At 39.5% G+C, this 24,137-nt stretch overlaps 1 protein-coding gene across 1 annotated transcript in view; it reads right to left on the bottom strand.

Moving 5' to 3' along the window:
• Nucleotides 1–14,794: 14,794 nt before the first annotated feature.
• Nucleotides 14,795–24,137, bottom strand: part of SDHAF3 (succinate dehydrogenase complex assembly factor 3) — a 28,862-nt gene continuing 19,519 nt past the window's right edge. Inside the window, exon 2 of the mRNA XM_054641696.2 lies at nucleotides 14,795–15,577. Within this exon, the coding sequence (XP_054497671.1) occupies nucleotides 15,374–15,577 (204 nt within the window). The 3' untranslated portion in view covers nucleotides 14,795–15,373. The remainder of the gene's footprint in view (nucleotides 15,578–24,137) is intronic.

Raw genomic sequence — 24,137 nt, 5'->3', positions numbered from 1 at the left:
CCAATCTACATTTTGTAATGGAATGTTTCATATATCATACCATCAGTTAATTGTAGTATTTCCAGGAATTTTTTTTAAAACCAAAACTACTCTGGATATTGGAGACTTTGCATCCAAAGATTCTCTCTAATTTCTTTTTTTGAATTTCAGCACTGATCCATTAACCTATCAGGGATAATGGAGAGCATGTTGCTTCTTGTGTAACAGTGCTAATGTATTACATTTATCAGATTTGGTAATTTTCTGTTTACAGGAAGCCAACATTTACCAGTCATTAGTCTTTATCCTTTTCATCCTTTGCAGCAAGGAGTGATCTGTATTTTCTCCAGTGGAGCCACTGAGATTCGTAAGCCATACAGCCTTGAATCTGATATTATTCACAATGGGAGCATTCTCTCAAATTAACTTATTGCAGAGAAATGTAAATCAATTATGTTTACAGCTCTCAACAAACAGAATTAAAATGTTCCACCAGTCTGTTTTGAATTCCTAATCATTTTTGTGATTAACCCAGTGTCTGGGATTTGCAAGAGAGTAGGAGATGAATTGGCTTCTCTTCATTATCTGACACAGTTTGGTTATTCCTGAGGTGTCCTGGAAAAACAAGCAGCCAAGCAAATTCCCCTTAAATAGTGAGCCATCAAGAAATGGTTAACACCCACTGCCATTCCTCAGGACCACTGTGCAAGTCAGAAGGTCATGCTCTTGAGATGGCAAATGAAGCAAATTCAATCCCAGGCCAAGAATGAGCACACAAGGCAAGGCCAGCCTGCTCATGAACTGTGAGTGAAGGCAAGAGAAGGCAAGAAGGGTGCATGATAGGCAGAAATGCAGCTTTGGAAAATAAAGAGCAACATCTAAAAATGTGAAGCTCAAAGCACCACTCATCCATCTCCCCACCACAACATTTTAACCCTGTTCTCTGCAGTAGCCATCTCCCACTGATTCCATTTCATTTGGACCAGTACAATAAGAAGGTTTTGATGATCCCTGGGATCTGTCTGCTTTTGCAATCACATAAAAGCTAACACCTCCGTGTATGTTTGATTGTGTCCTGGCTCTGAAGAGCCTTTTGGGGCAGGAGAGGTCTGCCTTACACCACCCTAAAGATCCTGCTCCCTGCTGGCAGCCATCGGGGCTTGCATCCAGGCTCCCCATCCCTCCTGTCCTGGGGAGAGCAGGGATGTCCTTGGGGACATCTTGGTGCTCTCTACAGATACTTGAAAGAAGGTTGTAGTGAGGTGGAGGTCAGTCTGTTCTCTCAAGTAACAAGCAACAGGATGAGAGGAAATGGCCCCAGGTTCCACCAAGGGAGGTTTAGATGAGATATTATGAAAAATTTCTTCATGGAAAGTGTTAAGCACTGGAACAGCCGGACCAGGGAAGTGGTGGAGTTACCATCCCTGTTGGTATTTAATGGATGTACAGATGTGGTACTTACAGACGTGGTCTTTCATGTCCTAAACTATTCTATGGTCCTATTTCTGAAGGACATATGTCTTTCAGATATGCAAAAACAAATATAAAAACAAAACCAAAAAAACAAAACCAAAAAACAGGGCTGGAGGATTTTACCTTTTAGTACAGTAAGACACCACCATTTTTAACATAATCACTTTTGTCTTCCCAGCACACATGTGAAGCAGAAGCTGCCCCATCAGACAGATGGGAGGCTCTGGCACTCTGAGCATGTGACAGCTCCCTATGTATGTGCATTAATTCAGGAGAATCCAGTGTGCTCATACTGCCCAAGAGCCCAGACAACTTTTCTGAGATGCAATGGCTGGGTCAGCTCTGCACAAGACACCAGCCTGAGCTGCCAGGCAGATTGTGCTCACTCCACCTCATGAGGAATTTGGCCAGCTGGGAGGGAAAGGAGCAGCCTCCACTCAGAGAAGAGAGGAGCCTCCACATCTGCAGGAGCCCAGCTCCTCCTGCTCTCCAGATGTGCAGGCTCCCATGGGACAGGCACTGCACCAAAGCACAGTTGCATGCAGCAGGAGCACTACTCTTGCAAAGAGCTTGCTGTGCTCAGCAGCTTCAGCCATCCCTGAATCTCAGCAGCCCAGATCCTTCCCATCCTTATGTAAATCTCTGCTCAGTCTAGACTGACTTACGCAAAATCCTGCACTGATTTCTACAAATCCAGCATTTAGTGGCTTGACACACTGATGAAATATCACATTTTTTATTCCAACCTTATAATCAGAAAGTCAGAATTACAGTAAATGGAATCTTTTCTATCCTCTGTTTTAAAAGGTCTAATTATTTTATTATTCAGTGTATGTACACGCAGATAAGTAATAATTATTCAGAGTATTATCCTGCATAATAGAGCCAGTTAATGCTCAGAGATAATAGCACAGAGACAGCTCATTATACCAATTTGTACAAAAATAACATAATTATTTTCTTCTTCTGAACAAACTTGTTCTGGTGTGATAAGAGCAAGTTTCAATCACTTCTTTATTTGCTGAAAGATTAAACGCTATGCAGCCAGTAAAGTGATTATTATTTTCATGATGAATCATCATGTGCAATGAGGAATTAGCCATCCAAAGGACTTGAAGACAAATTTGTATGAGGCTACATTAAAATAAGGATGCTCCTGAAATTATTGCACATCTGTTTCTAAACAGCCTTCTTACTAGAAATATCACTTAGGGGTTCATCCTTGCTAACAGCTGAGAAAACTCAGAAGAGTATGGAGAGGCAGAAATGGTGATGTTTCCCAGACTGCAAGTTTGAGATGCAGAAAACCAGTTCAGCCAGTGAGTGTTTGGTTTCACCAAGGCTGAACTTACACTCCAAAGCAGGACAATGGCAACACAGAAGGTGGCTTTCCTGCAAAAAGACAGCTTTGCTCCCTGATAACCCAGTGGCCTGGAGTATCGTGGTTTCTGCTGGATCTAGCAGCCTGCTGTCCCCAAAGTAGGTGTGGAAGTCCTGTGACAAAGTATGTGTTTTATTTTTCCAGCCCTTTTTTCCTTCATCACCACTGATCCAAGCTCTCTTCATTCAGTACTTCTTTATCTAATCTCTTACTCCACTTTTACCCTGAAATAAAAAAACTCAGGGGAAAAAACCCAGAAAATATAAAACAAATTAAACCAATGCTTGCCACTCTTGGCTCCTGTCTCTCTTACTCCAGTATCTCCCCCAAAGTCAGCTGTGCCCCAGAGCTGTGTCCTGGGAGCAGGGCATGGCAGGGCTGAGCAGCAGGAAGGAGATTGACCTGCCACCACCTCCTTTGCTTGTGGGATGGGGCTGCCAGGGCCTGAGACTCTGGTGAGACAACTTACTTTCAAGTAGGAAAACAAGGGAGGACAAAGGAAGAACTAGAATAAAATTTCCATGGAAAAGGAAGACTTTATTTCAAGGTTTTCTGTCTTGCATACCTTGGAGTCTGTCCTGCAGTGGAAAAAGAAAATCACCACTATATTGAACACAATTTCATAACTCACTTCTGCTTTTGATGAAAACTCATTCATGGTGGGTTTTATTCTGCATTTCTGTGGGATTAAATTGCATAATTGCACCAGCATTTATGCATGTGCTCAGGGAATGGGGAGGTTCCCCTTAACCAAATGAAATACTGTTCTTGCCTCTAGACAGACCTTATGGATCATTGCAATTTCTATCTCCCAGCAGAGGACCTGAGACTGTGAATTTGTCTGCAGCTGTGGGTTTTTTCTACACCAGCTGTGTGAGGGTGAGCAATGAGCAATGCTGCTCCTTAATCACAACCCGTGCTGCTCTGACTGGAAATCAGGCTGGTTCTCAGGCCAAGATGCTGACAAATCTCCTTCTCTAACACGAGCAGCAGGAGCCTGGCTCCACAGACAGAGGTGAACCTTGCCACCTTCTCCCCTGTATCTGGGGCTTACTGGAGGAATGGGGCTTGTCCTTGTTCTGGATTCCAGTTACTCAGTGATGCTGCCAGTTGTAAATCTTATTCCTACAGTGCTGATGGATTTATTTTCTGTGGATTAGAACGGGCATTTTTATCATCTGAATTGCATGAGCCAGTGATGAAATTCACTGGAATATAGTGCTTCTATAAATATTTCATAGAGATATGCCAAGTACTATAAATAGTTTCATACCCTGCTCCCAAGCACCCTGAAAGCACAGTGCACACCAAAGGCCTAGGAAGGCCTGTGGTCCAAAGTCTAGGAGGAACTGCCTCTCCCACCTGTTGGGAAGAAAATACACTAAAATCTTGCTTGGACAAGGTGTTCACCAGCATGTCAAGTCTCCATGACAGCTCTGAATTTTCACAGCATGTAATCTGGGCAGAATGTCAGAAAGAGTAGAAAAAACCCTTCATATTTATGGCAGAGAGTGAGTTTAGCAATCAGCCACACTCCTGGGGCTTGGGAAGCCTTCTTGTCCATGCTGAATGAGGCTGAGCAGGGGTGGCACAGGTCAGGGCAATGGTACATGCAGCACAAGGCTCAGAGAGCAGCTGTACCAAGAGCTGCTCCACAGCCTCTTACATCTGCTCATCCCCACCCCTCACCACACCCTCCAAAAGGGACCTCTGGGGCTGCCCCCTCTCCCCCTGCTCACCAGATGTGCTTTTTATGCAGCAGATGTTGCTGCATACTTGGTACTTGGCACAGTGAGAATAATTTCTAAAAAAAAAATACAAGCAGCCTGTTTTGGGGCTTATTGCAAATGTTTATATGAAAGTTCATTTTTTATTTAAAGATATGGAATTTTAATATGCTCTTTAAATGTTGGTGTTCCAGGTGCTATGCAGTGATCTGAGGCTAAAATTCACATCTAAGCAGCCTGTCCACACCAAAGCATCTGAGTCATTTCTAGAAAGTCCACTTGCAGTCCACAACAGATGGTACAAAGGTTCCCTCCTAATCCCCTCTGTGGTATGTTGAAATTAATTCAGAAAATCCACACAGATCCCTTGGAGTGATGACAGAAGCCCCTGCACATTTGCACAGAGGAGACCTCTATTGCAGAGGCCAGTGCAGTGGGTCCTGAGCTCCCCGGAGCTTCTGGTGTTCAGTAAAAAGCATCCATTTCAATAATCTTAGCCAGGTTTGCAAACCTCCAGCAGATTTTCTTGCCTGCAAAGGGGAAGAGATAAGATGTCTTTTTCCCAAGCCAGGCTTTCCATTTTCTGAGCTTAAAAGCAAACAGTTCTGGTCAAGAAATGCCTCCTCGGGACTGGAAAAAAGCACAGTAAGAGCAAACACAGCTGGGACCAGATTTGGTTTGATGCAATTTTCACTTCCATTCTGTTTCCCCACAAGGGAAGAAGTGTGGACTTTGCAGTCCAAAACTCAGCCTGCTGAGAGCAGTGTGCAGCATAATGTCAGGATTTCCCTCAGAGGTTTGCTGAGCTGAGTCAGAAGAGCCCATCCTCAGCTTGTCACAATGCCTGGGGAGGAGGCAGGAGTGGGACCATGGGGAATGGGTGCCCCCTTTCCATAGGAGGACATTCCCTGGCTCCCACCAGCACAAATACTCCTTTGCACACCAGAGGATGTGACACCCAGTGTTTACCTGGTTTAAAGGGTAGCCAAATGAAAGACAGAGTGTGGTTTAACTCAACCATGGCTGTATATCATGCTTCACATTTCTCAAACAGCTACAGCAACAAGCTGTTACAGATTGCAGCTATTGGAAAACAGCAATTTAATCCCACAGGTAGCATTGATATTTCATGTTTATTGCTTTTCCCCAGCTACCTTTGTGCAGGGAACAAACTTTTGCTCTTATAAATGACTATTCCATCACTAATTACAGTGATCAGTTAGTTATAAGAGAAGGGGTTTTGTGATATGATAAAGATGAGACCCAGAAGTGATTATTAATAATACATAAGGTTTATGTGATATGAAGAGCTTCACAGGTATCTCATTACACATATTTTGTTCAGGAGTAATTACTAACATTATTAATTTTCTAAGCTTTTTTCATTGTTTTGTGCAGGAGAGACCAGGAATTTTCAAATTTCTCAAGTCTTAGTTACTTATAGGAACTCTTTATACTGGTGTTAAGAACTCTTGCCATCAGTTTTTGTATTTATTTCTGAACTTGACAAGAAATAGCTCTAAATTTTAACTCATCAAGTAGTTCTTATGGTAATAAAGAAATGAATTAACCTGAGCAAAATAAAGAACAGAATCATAGAATCATTAAGGTTGGAAAAGACCTCCAATATCATCAAGTCCAACCAGGCAAGAACTGTCTTCAAGCTAGAATCAGTTTCTTAACTTGCACTTAGCATTTGAAGACACTCTTGAATTAAAACAATCCCCTAGATCCCCGTTCCAGTTCTCTAGATGTTTTCTCAGGAGCTAATTTACTCTCCCTTTGAGGCTGATTTTACATCAATTTTTAAATTTATCCAGCTTTTGAGATGAGCAGAATCATATTTTGGCCTGTAAACTTGCTGAAAATTGGTTTCAAAATAACTATACACATTGTAGGATGTCAATAACATTGGAATAGCTTTTACAGGATTGTCTCTAGCTCCAAGTACCCCTGATGCCTTAAGTTTTAGCTTTCATATTTTCCAGATTCTGTACTGCATTAGTATATAACTCTGAAGTTCGTATAATGTGTTAACAAATTCTCCTCACAGTTTAGTTAGACAAAACAATCATTTTCCAGCCTGAGAACCAAGGACACTGTTGCACCTTCAGACTTAAAAAAGTATAAACAACAGCAAATTGAGGAGAGCAATCTAGGAGGATGGGACTTCTTAACTTGAAACTGTAACTGGACAATTAACCCCAATATATAAGTGGACCAAAATGTACAAAAGTGTGAAAACGTGTGATCCATTGTCCATCTTGGGTGTAGCCTTTGGGGAGGCTCTTGTACTGCCCAAGGTGTATCCTTTGAAGGCCTTTTTAACAAATACCCACTTGATTCCTTTAACACTGTCTAACCTCTGTTCTGCATAGCCTCTCAAGGCATCACCCCCTTGGCATTCAGGTCAATATTCCTTGCTTGTTTTGACTTGCTATATAGATTTTGGTGAGCTTTTGGTTTGATATCCCCTAAAATTCCTACAACAGTTCAACATAAGTAACCAAACGAATAAATTCCTACACGTCCCGTCATCTCATTTCTGGGAGTTTTCTTAACACTGAAAGCCATTATCCAGTCTTTCAATAACTGTCAGTCAGCACAGACATCTGTACACCCTCTACCTGGCTGCTGTTAACTAGAGGCAATAGAGATGCTTAGGAACAGCCAGGAGAAACACTTCTTGCTCTGGGAGCCAGCTGCAGCTTTGCAGAGCTCAACAGTGAAAAAGAAGAGAAAATGGAGAAGCTAATTCCACCTGATTTACTTGCTCTGCAGCATTTCCACTTGTTGGGTGCTGTTTCAGAACTGGCACGTGCATCACTGTGGAGAAACACATGGATTCAGTTATGTCCCCAGTCATGACAACCAGAAGAGGCTGCTGATGGATCTGAGGTCAGGGATCGGGCCATATGGGCACCCTCTTTGCTCCTTCAGCACAGGATTTCAGTGGTCATAAACCAAAAAGGTATTTCTCCACAATGCTCTGAAACCTGTCTGATCACAGTGTCAGGGATGCATTTGGTCTCCTGCAAGATCAAAATGCCTTTAGTCTGGCAGAGTCCCACTTCTTTTGTGGGGGTCTTTTAAGGGCAATCTATTATGCTTAGGACGTGTCATTTTTTGAAACTTCAGAGCTGCTTTCAGATACTGGAAATAATTTATTTACTGCAGCAATGTGATCAGACACACTTCATGCTTTGATCTGCAATAGAGCCTGGTACAGACTTCATGTATTGTACCCTTCATACCCTTACTGATCATGTGCTCACAAGGAACAGGTACATGTCTGTTCCTTACCACACTGCCATACACTTGCTACAGCAGATTTTCCTTCAGGTGATGAACTAGCAAGGGAAGACCACATCCACAGCCATTTAGGAGGAGGTAAAGTCCCAGATTCCATACCCCTGTTGTTGAAAGATGCATATTACAGATAAAATATGGGTCTATCTTACTGTTAAAAGTGTTATGTTGCTCTCTTAACATCTGACCATGACCAGGCTCCATGAACTGCAGGGCTGGAGCAGTGGCTCTGGACAGGGAACACTGGATCCTCCAAAGAATCTGCAACCAGTGGTTGTTCTTATGTTCCTTTTCTGCAGAAAGAGACTGTCTTGACACACAAAGACTTTTTTCTCCTTGTTCCTGTCATCTTTGTTTTTCTTTGCAATACTGCTGAGAGGTCATCCAAATTGTAATCTTATGTCCCAGAGGTTTTGTCTGTGATATTTTCATGTTCCTTTTCCCTTTTTTTTTTTTTTTTTTGGCCTAACATAAAGGAGAGAGAAAACAGGACAAGTCACTGCTGCATAAACTCCAGTCTCCATAGCAACAATGAAAAATGTTTCCCTTCCTCAATTTTACAATTCCAATCCTATAGTCTCACCTGAGGCTCGGGAGAGCAGAAAGAGAATAAAATATTTTCTAACTTACTTGTTCATTGCAGTTTTGAAAGCAGGCTACTGGGGTGAGTAGTGTGGGCCAAATTAGACCCAAAAGCTTTCCTGAGATCTGGGGTGTGAGACAGGGCTTGGGAAGGGCAGATAGGAAGTACTGGATTTACCTCTGTAGGACTTGTATGCAGTAAAGCACACTGCTGTAACACAAACTGCCGACAACAAAGAAAGCAATGGAGAAGGGAAAATGTTAACACTAATGCTGGTCTTCCTCTGACCATTCCACCACTGTGGGACCAGGAAGGCAACACTGTACTAAATCCCTAGAAAATAGGGGGCTGCATTGCTGTATTTGCACCAAAATCACAGTAATTGTCCCAGGTTACTGCCATGAACCTGCCACAGCCATGCAGAGTGCAAGAGGCACACAGGCAATGCTGCACTCCTGAGCACAGGGGAGCTGACAGACATCCATGACCCCTCTCTCCTGCAGTGGACAGACTGCATTTTCCAGGACAAACTGGGGAATTTTGAGCCTGAGAAAGACTGGACCCCACAGTCTGAGTCAGTGTCTGGCACCAAGACCTTGGCTGTGCCTTTGGAGTTCTGTGTGATGGATCAGCACTCGGCAGTGGCTCTCCAGAGGAAAGTACCTTAAAGTAACAAGAGATGCTCGGAAGACTTAAGTTTTAACAAAGCCAGTTCTTCCTAAACTCTTTCTTCCCTGCCTGCCAGTCTCCTGGGCAGGGGCTGCAGATGTGCAGCTGTGTGTGTGCCACACTCCTGCCCACCCCACAGCAATGTCTGTCACACATCATTAGGCATCCCAGTTGTTTGTGGAGGAGGTGTTGATTTCCCCTCTCTCAGTCTGAGCTAAGTTCCCCCATGTGAAATCAGCAACCAACAGCATTACTGGTGCTGTGCTGGCCAGTCTCTCTGGTGACCAGTGAGAGGACCTAAGGGGTTGGCATGAAACTATGCCATGGAGATTTAGGTTGGGTATTAGAAAAAGGTTCTTCACCCAGAGGGTGGTTGGGCACTGGAACAGACTCCCCAGGGAAGTGGACACAGCACCAAGCCTGACAGACTTCAAGAAGCGTTTGGACAACACTCTTGGGCACATGGTGTGATTTTTTGGGGCTGTCCTGTATGGGGCCAGGAGCTAGACTTGATGATCCTTATGAGTCACTTCCAACAGAGGTTATTCTGTGATTCTGTGACTAGAAGGACAATAGCAGGCTGAAATACAGATGCATCTAAACAAACCTCATCGCACATTAAAATGCCCTTAATTTCTTTTCCAAGCTCATCTTTCAATTGACAGTGTTAATTTGGAATAGCTGAACTGGACAGGAATGGTGTAATTTAACTAAGAAGGAAAAAATGAAGCAGAGTAGTTCAGTTTCATCATTTGTAAAGAAAAGCCATAAAGGAGTTTTCCTTTTTAGTGTACCTGAGGGGACATTCTGGGAGCACTGTACAATACCAAGCTGATACTTAGCACAGGTCCATTTTCCCACTACCCAGTAGTATGTGCTCACATTATTAAATTGAATAGGATGGAGCTATCAAATCAGTTTTAACTGAGTATTTGATTAACTAGAGATTTTTTTCAGCTCTGAAAAGTTCTCTTCATTTATAATCAAAGGTGACTGATAACAGCATGATATTTTTAATATGTACTCAAGTAGTCTGCTCTGGCAGACTTTCTGTGCTACAGATTCTGTATATTATTCCACCACAGTAAAGCAAAGTGAAATCCTGCCTTTGATACAACCCCAACAGGGAATTTCCATCTTAGATTCCTCTGCATGTTGTATTGGTTTTGCTGTCAATCTCACAGGATAAACACATATCAGTGTTTCAGATTCTGTACTCATGTTTTCTCCAGTCAAAACCAGAAATAGGAACCTCTGGGGAAAAAACTGGTAAATAGGTTCATTTGTTTAACACAAATTTCACCTCAACCCTCAAGGAATGTAACTGCCATAAACCAGAAGGCTCATCAGTGATAGAAGTTGTGTTGCAAGTGGTGGTGTTCCAACAAAGTACTTATTAAGGGCTTTACAGTGGTAATAAGCACTTATAACAAGCTGATAAATACTCAATGACTAAAGGTCATTTTATTTAAAAAAGGATTCCTCCTTGTTTATACTTCAAGTAATAGCTTTGAAATGGTTACAGAGATTAAACACTGCACTCCCCAGACACACATTCAGTTGTGCAGGATCACGTGTCCAGTAAATGAGCTTGTTGAAACAGCTGGTATTTCCTCGTTACACACTGCTACAAGTAGCAAAACCATTTCATTCTAATGCACTGAATTTATGCACTCACTTATAGCTCTCAACTTCAATGAACAAAGAATACTTTGTATATACATATGTAAAGGCTGCATCTAAATAAAATTTGGTTCTGTGAGCTATATGTACCCTACCTGGTAGACAGAGCACTGGAAAAGCTGGAAGGACTCAGCACTGTCATTGCTCCCAGAGCAGAACTGTGGCCACTGAAACTGCTGAAAATGTTCCTACCAAAGCCAGTGGTTTTGCAGCAGATGCATAACCTCCATGAACAAACACAGATCATTTACAAGTGCAAATGTTATCATTTCTAACACCTTTTAATTTGCATCAGTCTTTGCAGCCAAATTCCTGATGTGGCTCCACAGGGAAGACCCCTCCATACACCACTGTCTTAGGTTACATTGTAAGATGTAACCAAAATAATGTATTCTATTGCCATCTTCATAAACTGCTAAAATAGGTGGGGCAGTATTCCTTATCTTTTCCATGACTCATCCCTGATAACTCCCTCAGGGGGGGCTATCTCTGCTAATGGGAAAATGGAGTCTCACTGCATGATTCATAAAATTACATCATCCCATTGTGAGATGCCCTGCCCAGGGGGAGGAACCAGACATTCCTACCTGGATACAATCTGAGGCTTGGAACACCACGGGGGCACTACCACTGGATTCCCAGCAAACAAGAGCTCAACACTCACTCCTGGACCTCAAGAGAGAAAGACCAGATTGTTCTACAGGATCACTGTTTTGACAAAACCACATCCATCACTCCAACAGGACTGTAGCCACCGTTTAATCAGACTGTTACCACCACCTGACTGACAGGGTGTCAGGTTGTATTCTGACTGTCAGTTTAAGCCAGTGTTTCTGTACTATTGCCTTCATTTTTATTTTCCTATGAAATTGTAGTTCTGCCTTGGAATGTTCCACTGGTTTGTTTTCAAACTAGTACAACCAATGCTCACTGTGAGGTGGGCATACCCAGCCTGGTCCAGCACCAGGACATGGAACAGCAGGAGATGGGTCAGGCAGTCCTGTTTATCAAACAAGCCCAGCAACACCTGTGCTGCTGCATCTATACCCTCCTACATCTACACTATCTAACAGGAAGGATTTACCTTGAAACTCTTTCCAAGAGGTCTGAAAATCAAGAGTTAAGCAGGATAGCACATAGAGACTTATTTTGCCCTAGAATGTGAGCTGTTTTTCACAGTGATTCAGCTTTCACAATACATCAAAGGTACACAGATCCTCTGTGGTCCCACTTGGGTAAATCAGTCTGCTGGAAGATTCAGCCTTCCCTCTGCTATTAATTTAGCTAGAGAAAGCAGAAGATAAAATAGCTTATGACAGGCAGGGAAAGCCATGTTTCCTTCATTAATTCTCCAATATTTTTACCTAGAAGCCAGTGAAAATTTGGCCACTGACTCATCCATGCATAGTCAGTGTCTCACAAATACGTATTCAAGAAGAAACAGAATGTCCACTAATAATTCTAAAATATTAAAGTCCAAATAGCTAAGGAATAAAACTTCTTCATAAATCCTACCTTCAAGATGTTACATTATTAATTTACTTTTAAGAAATAAATACATCCTAATAGCTCTTGTCAGGCATTCAGTTAAAACAGCATAAACCCACAACATAGGCCTAACAAAACACTAAAAGAAGGACATTTCATTTGTTCTTTTTAAGATGTGTAACTTTGCATATCAAAACTGGTCATTTTTAACGACAGAGATTTCTGTAAATTCTTTACTTGTTTGTAAGACTTCAGCTTGTGCCTTTTCCAGCTACTTAAAACTCCAGCTCACTCCAACTGATTGTTTTCAACTTAACTGTCAGTAACCACACTTGTAAATCAAAGAATTTTATTAATGCGTGGCGGTGCTGGCATCACAAAGCTTCTGTGGGGCCCCACCACCCACATAAGCCCCGCTCAGACCAGAGCACACCTTACTATTAGCACTGCCTGTCTTAAAGCCAGCAATCTCAAAAGACGCTTCATTCCTGTAATGGAATTTTGGCTTTTGTGGGAGTTGTTTAAAACAAGAATACAAATACTGTACCAAATGCAAACTACTATTGGTAATAAAAGAAAAAATTGTTGGCTTTACTAGACAAGGGGTTGTGCATATAAAGATGTTTACCCTCACCTCCAACTCCCTTTAGGTCTCATTACAAGCTTATAGTTTTCATACCAAATAGAAACTTTTCATTATTAATTAATTTAGCCTCTAAAACCTAGATGCATACATGAGTAGACAGAGCTAAAACAAGTATTTTACCTAGTTCCATTGAACTAACAAGTTCCATTTAATGGAGTTGATAAAAATAAGGTGCTTTAAACTGCAGTATTTGAAATAAATTTGAAGCAATTTGGATACTGACTGGAAAGCAGGCACAGGTCTACTACCAATCAAGGACTGGAAACAAATTCTGTTGTCAACACCCAAAAATTACTTTTAGTAAGAAAACCAAAGAGATTTAGTGATGGAATTATTGATTACTCTTCATCTGATGGAAGAGCAACAGAATCAATCTTATTGCCCTAAACTTTAGAGCTGGATTAGATTTTTACAACCTTTAAACTGTAAAAAGAACAAGACTTTAGAAATGTGTGAATGGCAGTATCAGAGACAATTTTCAAACTTCCGCTATGCACATGCCATTTGCTTCCCACTTTGATGCTGGTGCATCCTAGGTATGGAGCAGGCCAGGAAGGAGCTGCCATTCTCTCCAACCATGCGTCTGAAGCACCAGAATCAGGACCTGGGAACAGCTCTACAGCCTGGATGTCATCTCTGCCTTTCCATCCTGTTTGCACTGGGTGCCTCAGGATACAGCATGTTCCTACTGCACACACAGCAAAGGCAGTGGGTGCCAGAGGAAGATGCAGCTGTCACCATCATATTTTCTGAAAAATCTCTTTGCCCAGGATTCTCCTCCTGGGAAGCTGAGAAGCCTCAGAGAAAAAATGAAAACAATAATTATCTGATTTGCTTCTCCTGTGTTTTGCTGCTTTGGAATGTGTTTGGACATTGTTTACCAACAGGCGATTGTTTCATTTGGGTTTCTGCTGTGAATTGTTTTGACTTAATGACCAATCATGGTCAGGCTGTGTCTGGGCTCTGGAAAGGTGTCATGAGTTTTCATTAGTATCTTTTTAGCCTTCTGTCTGTATCCTTTCTGTATTCTTTAGTATAGTTTAGTATGGTATTCCTTAATATAATATAGATCATAAAATAATAATAGCCTTCTAAGGACATGGAGTCAGATTCATCACTCCTTCCTTTGTGGGGGTTCTCAGGAAACACAACAATGCAGCAAAGCAACCACATGTTCCTCACACACTATTCTGCAAGTGACCTTTTAATAGAAATGAGCAACCTGCAGCCTAAAACCCCATCAAAGAACTGGGAAGAGAGGTACAGGAGAAGGAAAGAGGCAGCTCCCCAGATTGCTCCCCACTCCGCTAGGATCCTGGAGCGCAGCTTTGGCAAACAGCATGTTATTACAAATTGAGACAGATGGAAATGTGCTTCCTTGTCAAAGCTGTTATTCCCCAAGAGCAAAGAAATTTTGTTGTCTTAAATGTGCTGTGAGTAGCAGACAGAGAAAGGTCCAGAAATAGAACAAAACTAATAATATAAAACTAGGTTTGGAAGATGAAATTAAAGCTGTCTTTTGCACAGAAATGTATGTGTTTTTCTTAATAGATAAACCCCCTTTTTTCTTTAGTTCCAACAGTATGAGTTACAACAAGTGTTGCACACACTGTCTTACTGAAGACCTAACTAAATTACTAATGTTGGTCATACAGTATTATCAACAGGATAATTTCTGTGATCAAGTAATTTACAAATTCTGGTCTGTACAAAATATTGCTTAATATGGGATCCCAAGTTTTTAAAGAACCTTTGAATTCAAACTATGCACAACCCATTCATAAAAGGTTTTTAAAAATTTTAGATACTAACAATAATCTGAATTTAGCTTTGAAAAAAACACAGAATTTTCTGCATGAGTGATTCAAGATTAATTTAATAATGAGCTACATCTTTTATTTTAAAGTCCATTTCACAATAAAGCTCAAGACAAAAATCAACTTCCAATTTCACCAGCAGTATGCTTTTCTAATACTGCTCATTTCTTTCCATGAAAACAAACCCACTCTAGTACCATTCCTTTGTCTACTGAATCTTCACCAGAAAATAAATGCTAATAGCATCTTTTCCATTAAGGAAGAGGATGATAAGCAAACAGAAAGATGTTTTGCCCTGTAGGTGCCAAGATTACAAAACAACCCCAAAACTACAACTCCATATTTTAAAAACGTCAATTTAATTTCCCCAAATTCTTTCAGTCTTCAACATCCATTAGGAAGGAAAAAACAAAAAGGAGAAAAAACAATGCAATTAACATAAAAGTGTGATTATTCCATTTTTCCATTTATTCTTGCACAGAAAGCCAAACACATCCACTTCAGACAAGTTATAGCATCAGCAGCATCCATTATCTCACAGAAACCACATTCAAGTACAACTGGAAAAAGCAGTTTCAAAATGCTTCCAATATGCATTAAAATATTTTTTAAAATCTTTTAGGTTTTGTATTCTGAGTCTTTAGAAATAGTGATTTTTTTATGAGGTTTGGTAGCCTCGTCCATCAGTTCCTTCAGCTGCCCAATCTGTTCATCACGGAAGTCATTAAGTTTTTCTTCTGTGAGCGGAATTCCATATACAGCCTTTTCTCTCAAGTTTTGTTTGTCCTCATTAATTTGTTGCTGGATCATTGCTGCATAGTTCTAATGAGAAAGAAATATAAAGGTCACAAAACTGAAAAAAGCAAGATTCAGGTCAACTTTTTTAATAGCATTATATGGTAATAACATACTCTTACACAATCTCCTACAACAGTCTATTAATCGACAACAGGTGACTAAAAAAATTAACACTTTTTATAAGAAAGATAACTTATTCAAGCATTTCTAGTATCTACAGTAGTTTTATGTAGCTAGTTTAAAATGCATATATTTACAGATTAATGCCCTATCATATACTACTACTGAAAACAAAACCAAATTTAATTGTAGATCTGATATAAATAATAAAATAATATTTCCTATATAGCAGGATATCAATAGGATACACTTCATAAACTGATACATCCAGAAAAGCATTATTCCCAATTTTCAGCTGAAAGAAACCTTGGCACGACATACTGAATTGTTAATCCAATTACCAGCAAAGTAACTAAAGCCACTACTTGAACTGTATGTCTAACAATTCCAGAGAAGTGGGCGAGAAGAAATAAAGATATTCATGAGCCTGTGATAAATTTCAAAATTACACCATTTACTAACATAAATACATTAGATTGTTAATGGACCATGTCAAGCCTCACTGAAGTCAGCAGGATCTTACCCCTGTTGCAAAGCTTAACTCATGGCTATTTAAAGAAAACTGACAGCTAAAACAAGCTGGGGCAAACAAAAGTAAATTATTATTTGTACAGACTCTGAATCAAACTGATTGTTCAAGGTTGTTCCCAACATCACCTCTCCTGCTTTTAAATTAAACAGGCATTCAGAAACAGTAACACTATAGTTAATTTCCATGGTAAACCTACACCTCAGTGGTATTACCTCATGGTAGAGCTGCTGTAGGGTTTAAAACAAACTAAATAGGTTTTTTCCCAATGATTGAACAATCACATTGTAATGATAAGATAAAAAATTGTAATGGGTTAATTCTTCAACTTTGCAAATTACAGAACTTCTTGTCAAGGCAGATGGACAAATGTGATCTCTGAAGCTACCCAGCAGACCAGTAACACACATCAACCATTCCCCTCATTCTACTTTATTCTATCTTTGTATTTCTGCGCAGAACAATCCAGTCAGTACTGACTCTGGATTAGGAAAAAAAAAACTAACCAAAACCACACCAACAAAAACTAACAAACCCACATAAAAAAGTACCAAAACAAAAACCAAAAACCCCACACAAACAAACAAACAAACAAACAAACAAACAAACCTCACACTACTTTCACTATACCAACAACAACATTCACAGCATATAATTCAGACACAATACTGAAAGCAAGCAATGCAAAACTCTTCATATCTTCTCAAGAGATCTGACTGGACACACAAACCTCAAGAATCCTTCTATACAATGTCCCACCAGTGCAGGTTCCACCGAGGGAGGAAAGTCCTCCCCACTGCTAATAACATCCACCTGGGAGCAGCCTGCAGCTATTGCTGCAGGCATGACCTCTGGTACCTGGAAATAACTCAAGTCCATTTAAGAAACAGTAACAATTTTACAAACTGTTGACTGTTTTCCAAAAATATCAAATTAATCACGGGCAAACAGTCTGCATTTTTTTTTAATCTAACACCACAGCACCTCATCTCACAGTGCACCAACATTTCAGAACCCAGATCTCGGTAGTGGTGGTCCCCAACAAAGCTGCAGCACCCACTCCCATAGGTGCCCTGCACCCAGACACATGGTCATGGACTGCACATCCCCTGCTCCTCACACCAGGTGTTCTGCTTCACAGCACTCCAGTGGGCTCCCATCTGGACATCAAGGCTGGCTCTTTTCCCCCACTCATTTTCTAGCTGAACAAATGTTTTGTACATAGCAGAAAGCCTCAGTGGCTGCAGTTTCACATCGATCTGCAAGGTGAACAGAAATTCAGTACTGGACAGCGGAAACATGCTGGGCTCTGGTTGACTCCTGACAGAAAATGGAGCTTTCTCACCTCATTTTACCAAGAGTCAGTGATGCATCAAATAAAATATGCTTTAGCCTTTATAAAAGCCTTTATAAAAGATGAAATAGTGGCATATCTCATTTTTTCTCCCGGTGTTACCAGATAAGGAACAAAGCCTGGAATATTTAACTGTTTAATACATTACTGTTCCCTCAGAAATTAATACTATTATTATGTGATCAGTGATTTGTGGAGCGGTACTGCATGATTTGATGGTACATAATCATTTAATATTCAGCTTCTATCTAGAAAATGTGCCTTTTTCCTAACAGCACATGAACTTAATGTGCTGAACTCCAAGGTTTTGTAACAGGTTTAAAAGCATAATGAAAAAATAAAAAGGGGAGAAGCTAACATTTGCTCTTTCAATAATATAACTTTCATCATAAAATACAATGATCACAGTCCCTCTCAGGTAATAAGGAGCAGTATGGTCATGTAAGGTCTAGTTTTCATTACAACTTAATAAATACAGAATTTAACTATTTTCCACCAGCAGAACTGAAACCAACTCTTGGTTAGCTTCCTCAAACAAGGAAAATTACTTCACTTCTGCCTTTTATTTGATGTTGTATTTAACTGCATCATTCAAATATAACAAAACTCCTTTGTCATCACTCTTGACACAAATCCTTAGCAGATTTTTCAAGGGCATCTTATTTCAATCATGGATCACACTGTGCTCACAAACACAGAGACAGAAGACACAAAATGGAACACAAGTAATCCTGCACCCTCGCAGAGCCAGGCTCAACATACACAAGGATGGCAGAGGGACACAGGAGCCCTCCTCCCTGGTGGTTTTCAGGTTGGTTAGTTATTTCTTTGGAAGGAGTTCTTACTACAATGATCCTCTGCCTGTTCCAGCTGTAAACTTTCTGTACTTTGACATGAAAAAAGCAAGCAAAACCCAAACCACTTGCTGAATGGCAAAAGCCTTTCCCCCTTGAATATGACTGCCACTAGAAACAGAGGATCAGAATCAAGTTCAAGTTACAATCACCTCTCCTGACCATTTACCATCAGAAGATGGCTGATTTATTCCATATTAAATCCCAGCCTGCTGCCCATCCATATCACAGGCACTCTCCTCACTTTCAAGGAGGCGCAAGGTAACAGTCCAAGGTGCAGACTGGCCATGTCCCAGCACTGCCATCAGTGTGTGCAACCACAGGGACACCCCAAAACCCTCTGTATGGGCACTGTGGAGGCAGATGCCTCCTCTGGAAGGTCTGATGCACTCCTCACACACAGGTCATGGTTCTGCCTCAGATCACTGGCATCTACAGTATGCATGCTGAACCCAAGCATCAGGCTCTCTTAAAAACCTATATGAGTAAATGCTTGAACCTCTAAATTATTTATACAAAAAACCAGAAGGTGAGTGTTTGCTATAATAGGGGGTTTTTATTTAAATTCACTAACTGAAGCAAATACAGAGTTCCCCTCTGCTCTCTGACTCATGGGCATTCATAGAATGCACAAATTCATTAAAGGGCAAGGGCATGGGTGACATTTGAGGTTTAAAATACCACACACTAGGAAGAGCATCAGCTTTCTTGTCTTCCAAGTTGAGAAAGGATTAAACAGAAAAATAAAAGCAAAAATCCCACAACCAAAAGCCCCACTTCCCTGACTGCCAGATATACAGACTCCTACCAGACCTAGTCCACAATGACACACATTTATCTCACATGCTACTACAAAGTGCTGATAAACATTTATTATTTAATCATAAAATTAAATGAATCAAGAGCCCATTAGTTCATTTTCACCGAAAAGAACAATAATCATAATTTTTCTTTTCTCTGGCATCCTCCTAAACATGTACAATGCTGCATTTTAAGACAACTGCTCCAAAAAATCTCAGTAAGATATGTCTGTTCATAGTAACTACCTGTATAATTCACTTTCTAGTCAGATTTTCTCTTTAAAAAAGTTCTAAAAATTTTATTTCCTTTAAGCAGTTGAAGTATAAAGCTGAAGTATTCATCCATTCAAAAAGACTATCTCCACTTGCAGCCAAATGACAGCACTGATAAAAAACATTACTGTGGCCAGATCAGAAAATGCTACTCTGAGACGTGTTCCACAGGGCATGGTCAGGCACTAGAAAAATGCTATCAATTTATTTTAAATTTATTTTATTCAGGGTGACATAAAAAAAAGGAAAAAGCATGGCCTGACAAGCCACTGTCATCACTCCCTGGAAGCTAATTTCAAATTGCAGCATTTCAAGTGTTTCTGCTGCTACTCAGAGCAAAATCAAACACATGCTGCGAAGGGTGGCAGCATGAAGAAACAGCTGTGAATGAACAGCACAGCAAGGAGCACCTTGTTCTTATTGTTGTGCAGAGATATGTTGAATTAATCATTTCATATTCATTCAGATAGAATTCTGCAAATTATTTACTATATTTTTTACTGCAAAGCTGTTTTGATGTTAAACTGAGAATCAGAAAAAGATACAGTATTACAGAAGGGGTTTTTTAATGGGCACTACACCCCATGAAAATCCAGAGTATCTTCTTCATACATTTTACCTGAAGCTGTAGGTATAGTTAGAAATGCAGTAATAAACCCAGGAAAATTCTACCACATTTCAGTTCAGCTTAATACACCACTACAGTGAACATTTTCATGCACTCACAAACACATTAACCCATAACAACCTATATTCCATGAGATAAGACCATTAAAATAGCCCTAAACATTTTAAAAATTGCATAAAATACAATTACTGCCAAAGTAATTAATCGATGTGAATAAAACCTATGTAAAGTCCCACATCCTCTAACAGGAGCAATGTTATTATCAATTTCAAAATTTAAACTATAAATCACTTTTGGTTTTGTAAAGGTCACAGCATTAACAAGTGAAAAAAGAAAAATCAATACACTACAAAGAGTTCTGAGTAAACCTTCTCCCCGCTTTTGAAAATACCTATCAAATGGTATTTGAATGATACCAAGTAATGACATATGGCAGCATTAGAAGAGTTTCTTATGTGAATAATTAAAACAGTAATTGCTGGGGAAAGGGCAACAGAATGAAGAATCAAGACTTTCACTCTGAGATACCTAGCACAGCAGAGGACCTCTAGGGAATAAACATATCCTGCTCCTACTGCAAGTCTTGACAGAAGGTGAAAAGGCAACTTTTTCTTGTGGATTTGAATCACCTGAGCATCCACCATATGTGTAATGACACACCAAGCATATACAGGAAAGAAATAGCAACAAGATACTGTAATTCATGAGAAGCTCTAAAACAAGTTGTGTAAAGAGCAGCTTGGATAAGCTATTTTGTATTTCAGTCCATTATTAGATGGGAAGATTTGCAGAGATCATTTCAAGCCACATCATGCACTTGCAATGGGACTGCCTACACCTAAATATCATGTGCCTAAAGTGAAGCTAGAGATGTAGCTTGCCTTTGTGCTGGGCACTGGAGAGAGAAACTTCTGTCTTAAACACACTGTGATGAGTGGATACACCGTCCTCCAGAGATGTGGTTCTCATCACTGAGAAACCTACTACATGTCTCTGGCTGTAGATGACTATCTGATCAACTTCCTTGCTTATGCTAAAAGGAAAATGTTCATTAGTCATTTTGTTTTGTGCTTTTTTAATTACAAAAGGCAACAAAAATACCATTTCTCCTTGAATGACTCTGCAATCCCTCCCCTGAAGTTTGTTTTATCTTTTCCTAATGCTGCTCATAGCAGACTTGGCAACATCCTGAAGTGAAACACATGAGAGAAAAAAACTGTACTTCCTCTTTATCTTTAGAACTAACTTGGAATTATGCATAATTTCATTTCTGGGGATGAAAGACCATGTCTTACAATGCACAGAGGTAAAACAGATTTCTCCAGGACAACATCTCTGCATCATAAAGAACAGGAAAAAGAAAACATCAAAGTTTACTAAAAGTTAATCTGAAAGGAAAAGCCATGAGAACTTTAACAACATCAGGTTTTCCCAGGATATTCAAGAAGGATGCTAGTGTGTGACTATCAACCAATTTCAGGGAACTGACCACATTCACACAATGATGCACATACTGTAACTATACACAACTGTTACCATAAGGAGTTTGGTTGGTTTTTTGGGTTTTTTTTTCAATTGCTTGCTTGTTTGCAGTTTAGGAGCAAAGGATGAAAAAATCTTCAGCTAAAATGGAGACAGGGAATATAATTATGTAATACTTAGTAATCAGCATGAAGAATTATTATTTGATCAGGAAGGTATAAAATGGACTGCTTTTGCTGAACACAGTTAACTAATATTGTTAAACTCAAAGAAATGACATTTATTTAGAGGAATATGAAAAAAGCTCAAGGACTAAATCAGCTTTGTTTGTAGCTTAAATAACATGTTATTTTAATGTCCTTTTTTAATGTAAGATTTATGAGATCATAATCTGAGGTGAAAGTGGGAAGTTTACAGCCTGGCCATCAAGGTAAACACATATAAATGCTATTGCATCCAAAATGGAACACAGCACTATTTGTGGAAAAACAAGCTGTGATTATTTCTTTCTGGGTGCAGAATACTTATGCCACTGTTTTACATTGGGGCCAAAATACAGGTCACTAAAAGCTTTTTGCATCATCTGGTAACAACCATAGTCTTTAAGTGTTCAAGATTCTCTCCACTTAGGTCAATAAGCTTCATCTCGGGCCTCACACAGAAAGCCTGATCTTATTCTAGGGAATAAGGAAGTTAAAAAATTTGGAACACACCTGAACATTTAAGCAAAAATAAAATGGTCAATTAAGTTTGGGAAAAAGAGATCAATCTGAAATGTGGGTGCAGCACAAGAAATGAAGCAGGAGGAAGAGATGGGAGGAAGAATGAAAGAAGTGGTCACGCAATTGGGTTCCAATGGCTAAACAAGATCTTGCCATGGTTCTCTCAGGTTGTATCATTCAAAGTGTGAGTTTTGCTGAAAAAAACAGTTATTTTATGAGAGGCTTATAAAAATATTCTTCTCTGATGTACATATCCGAATTTAAAAGCCTTGTAAATTGGTACTGGAGACAAAAATACCGGGAAGAGAAATATATTAAAACCTCCATTAGAAAACTTATTAAACTTAAAAATTTAAGAAACAAAACGTGGACAATTATTCTGTCTGGACCTTCATCTGTAAAAATCAGGATGAAAATACTCTGTTACTAATAGCAAACTATGAGACTGCTGACAAATAAGGACAAATAAGCTACAGATCAGAAAAATTAAATTTCGAGAACATTATTTCATATTTGCATACAAATCCTAAGAAAAACCCAACAATTTGAAAGATGGTAATATCTTGACTCAGTTTCTATTTTACTTTGACATTTTATGTTGTCCATAGCCAGGCAGCTCTCTGGCTAATAAAAAAGCAAAGTTTTATCTGGCACATATTATGCTATAATCTCACAGAATACCCAAGGATTTATTGCATGCTGTTAATTTAAAACAAGGCAAGGGAAAAGACTGTAAGTCACAGTATCAGTTTGGTTTTAGGAGTTTCATTTCTAATGCATCAGTTACACTGTAATATTTCTGTTTAAACATTAAGCTAGGAAATCTTGGCAAAGTGTTTCATTGCAGATAATTCCCAGACAAATATCAACACTAAGGACAGGCATTTTACCTAAAAAAACCACTAAAGACTGTTTTATCAACATAAGCACACAACTATAATTAAAACTCACAATGCAATCACTTGCAGACTTCTGTATCAATTCTTTAAATAGATGACAAGCATCTTAAATCTGCAGTTATTTCTTTCAGAAGTATTATTTATAGATTTTTAAGGAAGATAATCATTTCACATCTAGATATTCACAAAAGGAAAATAAAGCCTGTTTCCAAGACAACCATGTTAGTTGCCAGACTGCTAGATGCTAAGAACATGCAAAAGATTATATACCCTAGATGATAACATTTCAATGACTTCCATGCATGTTCTTCTACTCAATTTATAGCTAATGATGCATTTAAAGTGTACATATATATAAAAAAAAAATTTGGTATTGTTATTTTTCCATTGCACACATTTCTACATGCTCATTAGAAACAAAACCTTAAACTAATACAGCAACAAAGAAAACCTCAAATATAAACAAAAAATTAATCCACTAATAGGCATCTTGTATTGATTTCCATGACACCAAAAATAACCCTTCTGCTGAGGGTGCACTGAATTTTTTACTTTAATGGATGTGTAGAAGAAATATGTGCTTGAATGAATTAAGTAAAAAGTCATGGGCAATATTTTATAAACATACAAGATCATTAGTGTAGAAGTGAGATTCACCCCTTGGGACAAAAAGACAAAAAGCTCCCCAGTTTTAAATGAACATAGTCAATGTTACCTGTTCCAATACAATACATGCAAATACTAATTTAGCAATGCAAACTTGGTGTCAGAAAACACTGAATCAGAGGCTGATTTCTTTGGCCAGTATTCCCATGTCCAGTAACAGGGGACAGAGACAAGCCCTACCTCAGCACTTGTGGAGGAATTTAAAGCAGACAAACAAGGAGGCATGGAAGTTTATCTACCTGCTTCTTCAACAAGAC

This window comes from Agelaius phoeniceus, chromosome 1 (assembly GCF_051311805.1).
Source record: "Agelaius phoeniceus isolate bAgePho1 chromosome 1, bAgePho1.hap1, whole genome shotgun sequence".
Lineage (NCBI taxonomy): Eukaryota > Metazoa > Chordata > Aves > Passeriformes > Icteridae > Agelaius > Agelaius phoeniceus.
The sequence above is the reverse complement of the archived record's forward strand: the minus strand, read 5'-3'. Positions and strand labels throughout refer to the sequence as shown.